At 43.6% G+C, this 14,865-nt stretch overlaps 1 protein-coding gene across 1 annotated transcript in view; it reads left to right on the top strand.

The window, feature by feature from the left end:
• Positions 1–14,865, top strand: part of CACNA1C (calcium channel, voltage-dependent, L type, alpha 1C subunit) — a gene marked incomplete at its 5' end in the record, with an annotated part of 196,950 nt that overhangs the window by 157,031 nt on the left and 25,054 nt on the right. Inside the window, 2 exons of the mRNA XM_009875416.1 lie at positions 10,241–10,273; positions 13,277–13,405. Of these exons, the coding sequence (XP_009873718.1) occupies positions 10,241–10,273; positions 13,277–13,405 (162 nt within the window). The remainder of the gene's footprint in view (positions 1–10,240; positions 10,274–13,276; positions 13,406–14,865) is intronic.

The raw sequence follows: 14,865 nt of genomic DNA on the forward strand, positions 1-14,865 counted from the left end.
TTTTGCAAACCCAAATGCCCTGACTAACAGGAATTTTTGAGGGTCTCATTAAATAAAGACCTGATTGGGGGTTGGGTTTTTTTGCTGGTAGGCGAGAGAATGTGGCCTCCCAGCTAGATTTGTAGCCAAGAGCAAACATATACAAACTAGTTTTACCCTTTCGAATGTGGTCAGTATAGCATCCTCATTTAGCTCCTGCCCCACTCCCTCTACTTTCATGTGTACAGGCAAACATAAGGAAGGGGGTTTATGTCTTTCTAGACAAGTGTTTTTGAAATGGCTATACTCTAACCTTCCCTCCCTGGTCTCTTCTTTGTGGAGACTGTCTGGCACAACATGCCAACACAGTAACATTCTTTCTAGACATCTGCTAAATGGGACCCATTCACTGCTGCATCCAGATGACCTAGCTGTAGAGACAGGATTGCTGCTCATAGTCAGCTGATTGACGGCCAAAAATGTGGCTCTGGCTCTAATTGCTACTAAAATTCTTGCAGACATCCCAGCTGGTCACATCGCAGTCATTCTCACAAAATCCACTTTAAATACAGAGGTACCAGTCAGCAGTGATTTCTGCTGAGCCTTGTCTGAGTGACTGGGAGAAAATCTGCTTCACCCAAAGCCAGATCAAATGACATCTTTTTCCTAAGCTGAACAGACATCAAGGCAAAGATGCCTCAGCAGTAAAAAAAACACTTGTTAATGGAAAGGCACTAAAAGAGATTGATATTTAGAGCTAGGGATTCTGAGGCTCAACCACCCAGATTTGAACATAATAAATCACACAGAGTGAACGTTATATATCATCAAAACTATCTCTACTACTTTTTTTAACCAAAGAATTCATCAAATCAATAAATATTTATTCTTGGAAAGAGGCACAGAACAAACAAACGTTGCCCAGTAGCTCTGTAACAGCTAGCTGCAACTCTCTGTATGACCACCTCTAACAAGCTTTGATAATGCCTATGATTGGCATTTCCAATCCCAAAATGGCTCACAGGCTTTATTGTGTCCTATATTAACACATAGAAATCCATTATCAGTGTGTAGGCCATTCTCTTCTAGGAAACATTCTGCATCAACGTTAAATAACTTTCTAATTTAAGAGACAATGAAAAGACACAGCCTGGGAATTAAACACTAACTGCTACAAATCTCGGATGAAAATGATCCACAACGTACTCTCTTCGGACTTCTGGTATCTCTGGCTATCCTCTCTTGAGCAGAGGTTCATTATTCAAAATTAGCAGGGGCTGCTACTTCACCTGTATCTACTGTGTCCTGCAATCCACAGTCTTGTTGCATTGGAGCGAAGGCAGACTGGGTTTTCTGCTGTTTTCAATGGCATGTGCAGTTTCTTTCAGCACCTTCATCAAAGCATAAGATGGGTAATTCATCTTGACCCTGTCCCAGAGCCTTTGGATTTGCCAAAGGAAGGATCTTGGCAACACGGCATGCAGTCTTTGAGCTGGCAAACTGCCTGCCTTCCTACTTGGAAAAACTTGCTCGTGATCTAGTCTCCAGCTGGTGCTGTTAGTCCCCAGAAGAGTTATCATACTGAGGAGCATGTATTTTGCTGCAGACCACAGGCCTGCTTCTGACCTTACCACCAGTGTAATTCCCCCTCAGTTATACAGGAGTTGCAAAGATGCCACTGAAGCTTCCTTCTGAATTCATGCACTCCTGCCAACCACATCACAGTAAATCCTTCATACCGAGCTGCCCGCAAACCTCTTCACAGGTGGAGCCCTGCAAAGTCCAAAGGTCTCCAGACTCCTTTCTTCTCTAGGCAGGTGAGGCTGCCTGGAGAAACACTGGTAACATCAATACACAGAAGGCACCAAGTTTCAATCTGTTCTTCATATTTCCTTCTTACTTATCCTCTTCCCATACCATAAAATCCTATCAGCTAACTAATAAATAATTAACAAATAGCTGTAGAAGTGCTCAAAGGCTCAGTGCACTGAAGACAAGCACAGCCATGAGAGAAGGAGGACATGCTTCTGCGAGTTTACTTAATTCCTCAAAATCATCATCCTCCAGGGAAGACAAAGCCAGTAGATGTTACTCACCCTCTTAGTACTAATGGAGTATTGCAAGGTGTTGGAGACAAGGAAAGTTCCTGACTACCTGTGGCTCAGGAAATTCATCTTAGAGAAGAACTCACCTCCTATCCTTTCCAAGACGGTCTGTGGGATGTTACAAGAAACGGAAAAATTAGTATCTTATACAGCACACAACAGTATGTCTTAAAAGTAACCAAGACTTTTATGAATGCTTTGAACAGTCTCTTTCTTCTTTTTCATTTCAAGATCAAAATCAGTGGCATGGTCTTAGTACACAATAACCTTAGCAGGCCAGGCTGTGTCAGAGACCATCTCTCTACTTGCAGCCCTCCAGAGCAGCTGTGCTTTCATAACACTGCTACAGATAAGAAGCCAAGAGGATGGATTGATTTGGGTGTTTGGGATGGGAGAACCTGGATGTGAAAAGAACTGTTATTCAGAATGAGTCAAAACTAGATACAGGCTGTGCCTCTTTAAGAAAACCAGCCTCACAGATTTTCCCTCCCACACAATGAAGGGGAAAAAAAAAAAGAGTAGTGATCAATGTAGTAGAGAACATAAATCTTCCTAAAGAAGTTGAGGAAAAGAACACTTCCCTTTCCAGCACAGTGATAAATACGCTGCTGGGTTTTATGTTTAAAAGCCATATTAACTTTGCCATAGGAAAGACAGTGAAGCACATTGAACTGCTCAGGAACAGCAAGGAGGAAACCATTGGATGGATGGTAACAGAGCTGAAGAAAGCTGGAGATCTGGGAATTCAAAATTTTCGCACTTGCGCTCTCTCTCTCTATTGTGCTCAATGGTCTGGTCTGTTCTCAGGGTGATCCTCCTCAGTCTGCTCTGGTCTGGGACAGCCTGATTGCCTCCTCTGGGAGCCCTTGCCCTGTGGATGAAAAATTGGTCAAGTGGAAACACAAGCTGAATGAAAAAAAGCCCACTCTGTCACACATGGATTTGGGCAGAGGTGTGCAGATCACCAAAACCTAACTTCAGCTGGACCTTGAACCAGAAAATCCTTAAAGCCACTCCACATGTAGAACAAAAGCAAAAGGTCCTGCACACAAGTAGCCTTTCAACATCTATTTTCATAGCTCAGTTTATCTTCAAAGCCTTTCTATCCACATGTCCTAGGGCTTTTTTGGGCTACCTGTCACACAAAACACAAATAATAAGGCCCAGGGAAGCTGCACCTGCCTCTCTGAGTCAGACCAGTACTTGTACCTGAAGATGAGCACTACATCTTTGATAGTGTTTAATATCTACTTGTTCCTCAGGAGCCCCCTGGGCTTGATTACCATAAGACTTGAACTCATAATTTATCCACAGCTAACGAGAAGGATTATTAAAACATCCTGAAAATTAAGAATAATTTGCATAGATATACTTTACCAATTGTTCTGCTTTTCTGAAAGTCATGGAAAAAAATAGAGCTTTCAGCTGTGTAAAAAGTGACTTTTTCATTAACTGTCCAGTAATTGTCAATCTAGGGTAATCTGCATAACCAAATTAAAACAATTGACTTTCCTTGTATTTACCTTAAGCACTTGGAACTGTAAGATTACTGTCTGACAATTTCATGGATATATATATGAAATTAATTAATAAGCTATTCAAATTGGCATAATTTGCATATTTGAACCTAATTAGAAAAGCAGGCTCTAGAATTTCAAAATCTTAGAATACATAGGAAATGGAGGGGAAAAACTGATAGCTGTGGGACTCATTTGCTTTAAAAGTTACCTTGACCTTATTAACTGTGTTCAAAATTGGCTTTTGTTGCATACGGGTATGCTAATATTTCCCCCGAGATCATGTGGAAGCTATGTGAAGTACAAATGCATATATATTGCATTTGTATGAGCTGGCACTTGATATCTATTGACCCACATGAGTTGGCGCAGGCAGAAATGTAATGGCAAACTTCGTTGCAGGTGTCACATTTTTCCTAATTCTCCTTATTGCACTGAATAAAACTTTAATTCCCTAGTGCAAGAGACTTCAGTCTCTTCTGCAGAGCTGTCTGAGGATTAGCATGTCACATTGCACTGGAACAACTCAGGTCTTTTTCCAGGGCAATCAGGAAGGTGGTCTCCATTTGCCCAAGAAAAGGCAGCATCATACACCTCAGCTCCCTGTTTTGCTTGCACCCTTTTCTAACAGGCATTAAAATCAAACCTTCAATATATTAAAATGGTTTTAAAAGCCTCTGGTGGTTCACCCAGATTAGAGCTATAGGAAGCCGTGCTATTTTATTTTGCAAAAGCCCTTTGTAGCTTTTTTCCTGTTTTTAAATAGAATAAAAAAACTAAAGTTGCAAAATTTTCAGTAAAAAATCATTCCAACAGAAATAATTGAGGAAAATCAAAACATTTGCCCAAGTAAAGTAAAAACAGTTTAGTCTGGCATTTATTTTTTTTCATAGTTATATAACATTTCTAATGGAAACAGAAATGAAAACTCGAAATGTGAGAGGACAAAATGTGAAATTTCAGTCTTACATTTTTCAAATGCTTTTTTTGTAATTGACATGTTTCTACAGAACATTTCACTTTCCACATCAGCATTCTTCTAACAGAAAATAATTCTGGTTAGTTTTATTCAAAATATCCCAGAAATTCTTAAAGAACTGCACACTTAATAGAAGAATGCAGAATTTGAGCAGCTTTTCTAGCTTTTTAATTTTTTTTTCCTGCTAATAATTTGATTTCACTGTAAATTTGTGTGAATGGAGAATTATGCCATCTGCAATCCAGTAGGTATTTCTTGTCAGAGAAATACCAGGTGCATTTCTGCCTGGTCTTACATAACTTCACAGACTTTGGTGGCAAGTGGATTATCTCTGGAGTTCTTGTGATTAAAACCACACAGAGCAGTGGCAGACAGATGACTCTGGAAAGGGTTGTGGTAACTCACCAGTGTAACGGCGGGATATTACCTGCCAGCAGCCAGGTTGATTTGAAACCCTGACTTTTTCTAGCTCTCCACAAAGACTTGTGTTACTCAGCCAGCCTTCTGAGGTCGCTTCAGACTTCTGAAACTAAAAACGCAAAAGGAATTCTAGTGCCTTCTCTTTTACCATGTCTTCATGGCACTGATAAATTCTGAACCTCTTTTTCTTCCATACTCTCATAAATTCTTGTTCTTCTTGAAGCTCATGTCCTTGCAGATGCCATCTCAGGGTGACACTCATGTATGAAAGAAAAATCTCCAGAACAGAAGTGGTGTTGGCTTGCTGTTGCCCAATTTGTGCCCTCAACATCCAGTCAAGATGAAGTGGCCAAGTAGTTGAAACAGACTTTCAGCTCTTTCTCACTCCAAGAAATCACTGTTGCTCATCAGGTATCCCTTAATGAAATTGCTTTTAATGCCCCTCAAAATCTTATCTATGTTTGTATGATGAATTCATTTCCTCAGAATGTCTCTTTCAGCCCTTCATTTTCTGTACAAGAAGATCACAGATGCAGTATGGCTAAAGTAGACAGGACTCTTGAAGGACCTCTGAATACAAAGAACTTGAGCTAGAAAAGACCAATATCCCAGACCTGCAAAGGAATTACACAGCACTGCAGCCTGCTCAGATAAACTCTATGGTGCAGATTCTCAGAGGCATGCTTCCTAAAAAGAAAAGAAAAAAAGCAAGAAGTGGGCAACTATTATTCCCTTCTTCATGGCAGAAAGCTAACAGACAAATGGACAAGTTTCCAACAAGTATAGCATCTTCACAGGTAACTTTTCATATTCCAAATGTCAACGGCAATCACGGAAACATCTTTGCAGATATCCATCACCAACAACCAACTACTGCAAGTCTGCACTTGCTAGCAGAGACTGGATCCTCTGAAGGAACTCAACTCATCATCTTTAGCATGTCCCGTGGTGCAAAAAAATCCCTGCCATCAACAGTACTGGTAATGGGAATGCTGCCTGCCTGTACCATCATCTCAGTGGCAGTCACGTTTCCACAACTATTGAAACATTCCTGCCCAGCAGTCAAGGAGCCTCCTTGGATATATTGGTTAAATACATGCTGTACAAAACTAATGGAGCTCCTGTTCAGGCATTTCTAGGTGCTGCTTCACTGTATAGCCATTACAGTTGTCAGCTAAACAGCCCAGAACCACAGGGAATGCAAACCTCTCAGCATGGTCCTCCATCTCCAGTGTTCCACACAGATGGGGTGGGATTGATAGGTCTTCTCAGGATTTTTCTACTGAGACATTCATCTGAATCTATTTATTAACACACCTTATTGTTTTCTTACAAATCTTTATCTATAGAATCATAGAATGGTTTGAGTTGGAAGGGACCTTAAGGATCATCTAGTTCCAACTCCTCTGCCATGGGCAGGGACACCTCCCACTAGATCAGGTTGCTCAAACCCCATCCATCCTGCCCTTGAACACTAACAGAGATGGGGCATCCACAACTTCTCTGGGCAACATATTCCAGTGTCTCACCACCCTCACAGAAAAGAATTTCTTCCTGATATCTAATCTAAATCTCCCCTCTTTCAGTTTGAAACCATTACCTCTCGTCCTATCCAGAAGATATTCTAAGCCATGGATGTTTCAGGGGCCTTTAATACTACCATGAGAGTACAAATACTTTGGTCTTACTGCTCCTGTCTTTACAGCTCTGAAGAGGCAAGTCATCCCTTCTCTGAATTTCTGAATGGGTTACATTACAGCATGGACGTTGCATGATACTGTTTCATATTGCCCTTGAAACACTGAAACTGGTTCTTCTGGACTGCAAATGTTATGCTCTCCTAGCTTCCAAAATATTCTTGTGATAATCAGGATTTGGAAACCCACAGACGTAACCTGTTAAGAACTATTTCTTTTACTTGATGGCTGACTTGATGGGAAGATCAGACCCCAAGTCTGGTATATGAGTCAGTATGGAGTGCAGCAGACTCTGATGCTCCCTGTAGCCACCTGGAGGTGGTGTATTCTTTGCCAATAACCGCCAGTAAGCTTTACTCCCACCTACCCAGGTTGGAGCACAACTAGCAGGAACACGGTACCATCAGTTATTTTATTCATTGCTGTGGTCTTCAAGATTTTAAGTATCTCTCTATTGAATAAGCCTGTCTTCTTTCCCAGAAACTTTCTGAATTCATGATGGGCATAAGCTGTGCCTTACACTTTTGTGTCTATAGGGACTTTAAGGCCACATAGATGATAGCAGTAGCTCGAACAATGTGTCTGTTTAGAATGTTGATGCTCTGGTACTCACTGAACATCAGGAAATTGAGATATATGCAGGCAACAGTATTCCGAGGAGCTTTTCAGACGTTCTTCATGGATCCCTCAATCTTTATCCTACTGAATCTTTACTTTGGCTTCTAGAACCTGTTTTTCTGTTTCTTGACATCATCTGCTCCTTAGCATCTCTATTACCTTTTTTAATATGGTGACATCACGGAAAAAAAAAGGAAAAAAGAAATGTCCCAAGCAGTTTCCTTGTACTCATCCCCATTGAGTGTCTTTAAACAGACACATCCTGCCTCAGATATTTCTCTTCCCACTCTTAGTTTGACAAGAATAGGGTAGAATACTTGAAGCTCCTTTGCAGGTTAGGCCACAAGCAGGAGAAGAGACGGATGCAAGTAAAACAGAGTACAGCCAAGGCTGCCTTCTGTTAGGTTGTGTATCTCCTCCAAAAGCTTTTCCAAAAACATTAAACAGATGAGGATTTTCTTTTTTACATTGCTCTGAGATTTATAGAAATGAAATCCTGTCTGCTTCAGATGGGCATTTGATACTGGCTTTAATTCCAAGTACCTATCATCATGCCTCCACCTCTGTGAAGTGATGTGACTACTGCCTTCTCAGGGGCTGGGTGCCTGTCCTTGTCCTAAAATTGGCATACCCATATCACTTGCAAGGTTGAAGATTCTCAGAAAAATCTAGCAATAGCTCTTTCGGGTTTACAGTTAGGAATGGCTACACTTGAAAAACCCAGCAATATGTTCTCAGATATGTGTGCCCTGGTCCATATAGTGACTTTTTGGCACAGGTGGAAGATGGTAGGATTTGCCTCCTCTCTGAAACTATTGTGCGTATCAGAAAATGTATTCAGCAACCCACAGCTAGGGTTGATTTCCTCCTCATATATGCATGTACAAAATACTGTGTGCCGAAGCATACCAGCAATCTTGGGCCACAGTGCTACAGTTTGTGCAAATACCACCGCCCAGTGTTAACAAAAACTTTCCTGTGCTGCTTTTGAGTCTTTACGGTAGGTAGTGATATAATTTGCTATGGTTTTGACCCCATCTGAAAAAACACAGGCCAATTAGCTCAGAGAATATGAGAGAAGTGAACCATGGCTTCACTTCCTTAGCAGTGCCAAAGATACTCAGAAACATGATGCCGACTCCTCTGAATTGAGCATTCCATATCAGTAGTGCCTTGTATAGTCATATCCTTTTATACAGATTTTTTTACACTCTTACATTACTGTTATCTACTTTCTGATGAAATACCAACAATATCAAAATTATAATTAAGGTTTAATATTCCCCAGTAACTTAATGGCTTCTTCAGCCAGTTAGTCACAGATGCACCAACACTGCCAGCTAGGAAGGATGGAGAATCCTGCAAGGTGCTGAAAATGTTAGGACTTCCTTCAGTTAGTTTTAGGAGCTTTGTATGTTCTAGCAAAAACAGGAATGCAGCAACTAGCAGCATAAGGGTGCTTCTATTATTAGAAAAGATAGTTTGCAAACTGGAAAAAGGAAGGGAAATTGGACAGAGAAACTCTTTGCTGGAAAGGAGATGTTTGGCCAGCAACAGAAAATCAAAATCTATGCCTGATCTGTAAGAAATGTTTCTATGGGCACCGCTCCTTTATTTGATATTCAAGCCAAATTTTCCCTATATATGATATGAAAAGAAAACACAATAGCAAACAGGTGAAAGAGGAGGATAAAAGCAAAGAAAGCTGACACAACCAAGCCAATGAGTTAATCCAAAACACTATTATATGATTAGGGGTACCTTGCTTTTTAAATTGTTCTCATTTGCCTCTTATCACCAAATAAGCTGTGCATCCAAACTACAGTTTTCATTTAGGTAATACAGTGCCAATTTGGTTACTGCAGTGTCCTTGGAGGGCAGGAGCACACTACAGGAGTCCTCCATGACACTAAAGGTGAATTCTGCCATTGGCAGAAGAAATACACCAATTTAAGATTTGCTAATTACAGGAAGTAACGACAAACAGGTTTGGTATATGGGGCATATGGTAGAAGTTAGGCCTGAAGGATTGTCTTACTATTGATCTGAAGGACTTCTGATAAAGCTGAGTTTATTTTCAATTCTGCTTTGTACACCTAAGGGTATTTGCAGCCTTGGGTGTTTTTTAGAATTACTCTCAGCATTGGAAATGGCCCCAGAAGTTAATCAAGGAATATCAAGCGGAGTGTTTGCAGCAACTAGACTCTTCTAGGCATGACTAGGGCTCAGTTCAGCTCAACTTGGACTCCAAGGAGACATCCATTGGGTCCCTGGAGCTTTGCTTTGAGGTGGGTGAAGCTAACAGTGAGCTAACCAGCCTCATCAGCCCACTTTTCACAGCCGACAGTGGGTGTTGTAGGGTTGCCAAGAGCTGATTAGACTGTCCCAACCCATTGTCTCAGTAAAAACAGTGTCATCACCCAGAACTACGTATAAAGGAATGGGGATATATAAACAGAAATTGTTGCTTTTGCACTGGGATATTGTGGGTTTACAAATCAGACCTGATGCACTAGAAGCTGGCTGGTCCCTGTGCAGACGTGGCCTGGATCTCAGTTGGAGAGCTAAATCAGCCCCTGTATTGAACTTGATAGTAGTGATACAAGAAACATTTTAACAATATCAGTATCTCCACTACCTGTATGCCAGGATGTCTAGCACTCAGAAGATATTGGGTGCAATTCACATGTGGTGGTAGCAGATACAGCTTACCTCAAATTCAATGGCAGTTGTATCTACTTCTGCCATGGCCAGCTTTGATTCTGGGCATCCTAGGGAATAAGCCCAGCCTCTTGTGCATTTCTTTCAGACTCCGTTTTGCCCTCTTCTGCCATTTTGTTGCTCCTGTGTTAGTCAAGACCTAGTTTACTAGGGCTCTTCATTGGAGACTTATTACAGCTTATTTCTGTCTGCCTTTCTTTAAAGCCAGCTGAACATACCCAATGCTCTTCCTCTATGGTAAGACCGAAAATACAGACCACCCTCCCAGCTTCTGTGACACTCTTTCTAACACACTCCTTTATTCTTTTCCCCGTGATCACGAGTTCTCTCTCCAAGCCCAGCCTAGTTATTTGTGCATGAAGCTGCCATGTCGTGTATTGGTGTGAGTCTGGTGTTCACATGAGCTGTGAATATGCTGCACATGTGTATTTCTTGTGCATCCTGAGCTTTCCTTTGGTCAAGTTAACTGTTGTTCTGCCTTCTAATGAATCACCAAGAGAGAACTAGACCTGGTAAGATTTCTTGTTAGCAACAAAATATGTCCCTATCAATGTGACGCTGAATGAGTTTGCAAAGTGACTTCATGTCTGAGCCTCCAGACTAGAAAGGATTGGGACTCAGAAGCTCCTCTTCAGTGAGGTGATTCATGGTAATGTTTGAGTTTGTACTTTGCACAAAAAAAAAGAGTAAGTCATCCAATGGTGCACACAAACTCTGATGCCTTGCTGTACAAGGCATTTCCCACACCACCCAAACAGAGTTGCAGTAACTCCACTTTCTTGAGTGACACTGCAGACCCTCCCACCTCCGGCAAGGATACACCTTCAAAAAGATGGACAGAAGTCAGGAGAAAGCAAGCAAGGCTACTCAAACACTGGCTATTCTGTAGCCATCTAGTCTTAAATTGCTCATCATCTCCCAAGGCATCACTGAGTGTTTTTGGCTAAGCATTTTGATGCCAGTAAGTTGCAGATTTGCATCAGGGAGGAATTTTTTCTATATTATACTCTGCTTAGACTTTGCCTGCTCCAGGAACCTGGGAGGATAGGGATCATTTTCTGCCTACAGCAGCTGCCTCCTCTCAGCAAGGACAGATGAAGGAATGCTAAAACCTCTGTCCAGACCTAAGTCCCAACTTGCTGCCATCCAAAGGACCAGGAGCAGCAGCAAGTAGAATAAGAAAACACTTTTTGGGTGTTGCTTTCGGTCACAATCACAGCAGTACTGCTGTCCATGCAACTGCCCACAAAGCTTTTAAATTTGGACCTCAACTATCTTTTAGGTGATGCTGTATTTTATCTTCTTGGAGAAAGAGGAGGGAAGGCCATAGGTATTCTGTAGGATTGGGAGAGTTGTGTGACCTCATAGTTAGCCCCCTTGGGACTGTGGTGCCAAGAGTACTGAATGCCATGTTTTTTGATTTCTTGGAGGCCACATTCCCTCCTTCACCTTGGAGTAATTCCCTCTGATTCACTGAAGTCCCCAGCCTGTTGTCTGAGTCAGAAAACAAGAATGATGCGAGATGCAGGGAGCGCTCAAGCTTCTCCTTGACACAAGCTATTCTCCTAATCTTTTTTGCCCTGTTAGTACAGGGTCAGCAAGCATCAGCCTTTGCTGCAGGAAGCTACCCAAAATATCCACCAGTGATTCACTACAGACAGACAGACAACATGCAGCTGGGGTGCAGTCCTGTGGCCCCCTCATGCCCCCACAGCTGCAGAGTGGGAGCTGGGGCACGCACCCATCTGGGGCCCAACAAAGCTAAGCATCTCATCAGCTCAGACCTCTCTCATCAGACCTCCTCATCCTGAGTTGGAAAGGGGAGTGCACACTCCTTATCTGGATATTTAAATCCCAGAAACATACATCCAGGGAGATTCCCGTGCCTTGGGTTTGATCAGGAGCAGACAGGCAAGCAGCTGCTTCTTTTCGCTGCACAGTGACAGGAAATCCAAAGGGTCTGTTCTCTCTTGGTTTACACAGTGGTGAGTAGTTAACAGCGGGGGTGATCTGCACTGTTTCTTCCTCCTACATGTTGCTCTTTCGGTGGCGTTGAGACTCCAACTGCGATCCTTGCAGCCTGGGTGGGGACAGAGAGGGGGTTTCTGTGCACTTTTTTGCTCCAGGGCAGGTCAAGTGGCAGGGTGACAGTGTTATCTCCCCCTGTGACATGAGGTCACATTCCCACAGTGCTGCTCATGGAAACCTCCAGCTCCACAGGCTTCGCACAGTATTTTAGGGGGTCAGCAAACTGGGGAACATGGCATTTTCTGTGCCTCACCTCGCCTCCCCTCTAGCTAGGCAGTGGGTCCTCTGCTGGGGCCCAGGTGAGCCCTCAAGACGGATGTTGCCTTCACGCATGTGAAGGCTGACGAACGTCAGAGCTGGTTACAGGCCCAGGGGAAAATGCTTAGGGACAAAGCAGATGCTGTGAGAAAAGAAAAAAAAAAACAGGCCAGAAGAAAGACTATTTTAAAATACTACACGCTTGAACAGTAGCAGTGAAGCCAAAATTAAATGTTTTTAAAAAAACAAAAGTCAGTGCACAGACTGTGGGAAATACAAAGGGGTCATGAGAAATGCGAAAGGCCCGAATGCAGAGCAGCGGGAGCAAGAGACCAGGGCTCAGCCCCTAGGAGCACGGCTGCAGCAGGGGAGGGACAGTGAGGCTGTCCACAGGGCTCATGATGCCAGCAGCAGGGCCAGGGGCAATCCATGCCGTGCCTCAAACAGGACTTCGCACCCCAGGGCAGAACTGAGACCTGTTATTCTTTCCCAGCAGAGCAAGTGGCACGTGGCTGGTGCCCAACACCAGATTCACCAGAACTGCTAGCTGAGGCACTTGCTGGGGTAAAACATCAGAGACAGGTCACAAGAGGAAGTATCTTTCTGCCCCAGTACCGTGTCAAAGGAGAACTGGGTCTTTCGAATGTGAGGAGGAGATATAACAGAGGGCTTTATAGCATAACATATCCCTAATCCGCAGAAGTCTAGGCAGCCTGAAGGGAGAGGCTGATAGCCTCAAGAACCCTCTTGTAGGGCATCCTCACCACCATGGGAGAGAGGGCAGGCTTGACTGGTCTCACCCCGACCCTGGGGTGCCAGGGCAGTACAAGCCTAGGGAGCAGTACCAGGACAAGGAACAGTGCAGTGAGCTCTCGGCATAGCGTCCTCTGTGGCCCAGGGCCCCCATACCTCCCGTGCTGTTGTAACTCCTGCCTCTGTGCCAATGGCTTCCAGAACGCAGAGGAAAACTCTCGCATCTCAATCACCTTCTTCCGACTCTTCCGCGTGATGCGTCTCGTGAAGCTCCTGAGCCGAGGGGAGGGCATCCGGACGCTGCTTTGGACCTTCATCAAGTCCTTCCAGGTATTTCTTCACTTATCTCTAAATAAGACCTAACTCCTTTTTATTTGCCTTTGGTGGCCCCTCAGGAAGGAGTTTCACCCAAGTGCCTGAGCTCAAAGGCTGCTGCTCAGAGCTGTGTGCATCAGGGACATGTGGCACAAATGAGAGTCATGTAAACTTGGACTCGCAGAAGATGACTGCCTGGGTATGAGTTTCATCTTTAAAGCATGAATAATTGCTTGAGACCTTCCTGAACAGCCTTGATAGTTCAGTTCCAAGCAAAACCCTAGCCTAGCCTAGCCACATACAGAAAAATAGTTGGTAGAGATGGTAGCATATTCCTGCGTTTTACAAGTACTTGACTTGGATTTATTGGGTCAGCACAACCTGGTTGTTACCTGAGGCAGGTCCGGAGGAAGCGTCAGGTAAAGACAGCACCCGAATACAAATGGTGGCCTAAACATGAGAAAAGATGCAGGACACACCACTGGACAAAAGCATGACCGAGTAACTTGTGCAAGAATCAAGTCATGAAGCAGCAACTCTGTAACCCTCAGATCAAGGCTTTAAATGTTCGATAGCATTTGTATTGACTCAAATGGGAAAAGAGCTGATCCATGCTTTAAAACTTAAACCTCACCAGCTACAACACAAGCTGAGACCAGAGCCTGCAGTGCTTTGGTTCACCACGACTTCTATCTCTGTCAGCAGAAGCAGCATAGGTGTATGCCAGGGATCAATCTGGACCGTTCCCAGTGCAGCTCTCAGGTGGTCTCGGTAGCCAGACCACCAGGCTCATATAAAGGAGACTCATTTTGCACACTCTAGAATGCCAGAGGAGCTAATATTGCACAGCAGTTTTCCTACACGTCCGTACCACAAGCGACTTTTTCCATTGCTTACCCGGTTGCTAACTTCCAGGTTGTTATTTGGGCGGCTCCGGTGGGAACCATTTTGTCTGCATGCACAGGAATAAGATTTCTTTGGCACAGCTCAGTCATCCCTGATGCAGGGGACAGAGTCACACTTTCCAGGTCCTGCTTCTCCTCCCTGTGCCCCTCCAGCCTCTTTAGCAATAGCTTGCTTGTATCCTGAGCTTAGCTCACTACAGCTATTTGCTGGGGAGCATGAGGTAGATGGGAAAGGGAGTGCCTGGTACTTCCCTCCAGTGACCTTCAGACCTCTTTGATTGGAGGGTCACTTTTAGGCAGGGTTGTAGGGTGTTGCGAGGAAGTATCAAGGGAGGTATCTTCCACAGCAGGGGGGAAAAAAAAGAACAGAAAAAAAAGAAAAAAGCACCCCAAGCAAGGGCCTTTTCCGTTGAAAACCTTTAGCCATTTGTAACAGAGTATTCTCTGCTCAGACCTCCTCCTCTTCCAACTGCTGGAGGCTCCTTTGGTAGCTACAAACAGCCACAGTGCAGAGCTCTTAACTCAGCCACTCCCACTTGTCGAACTCCGGGATCCCTGCAGACTTTGTCT

Source organism: Apaloderma vittatum, unplaced genomic scaffold (assembly GCF_000703405.1).
Source record: "Apaloderma vittatum isolate BGI_N311 unplaced genomic scaffold, ASM70340v1 scaffold528, whole genome shotgun sequence".
In the NCBI taxonomy this organism is placed as follows: Eukaryota; Metazoa; Chordata; class Aves; order Trogoniformes; family Trogonidae; genus Apaloderma; species Apaloderma vittatum.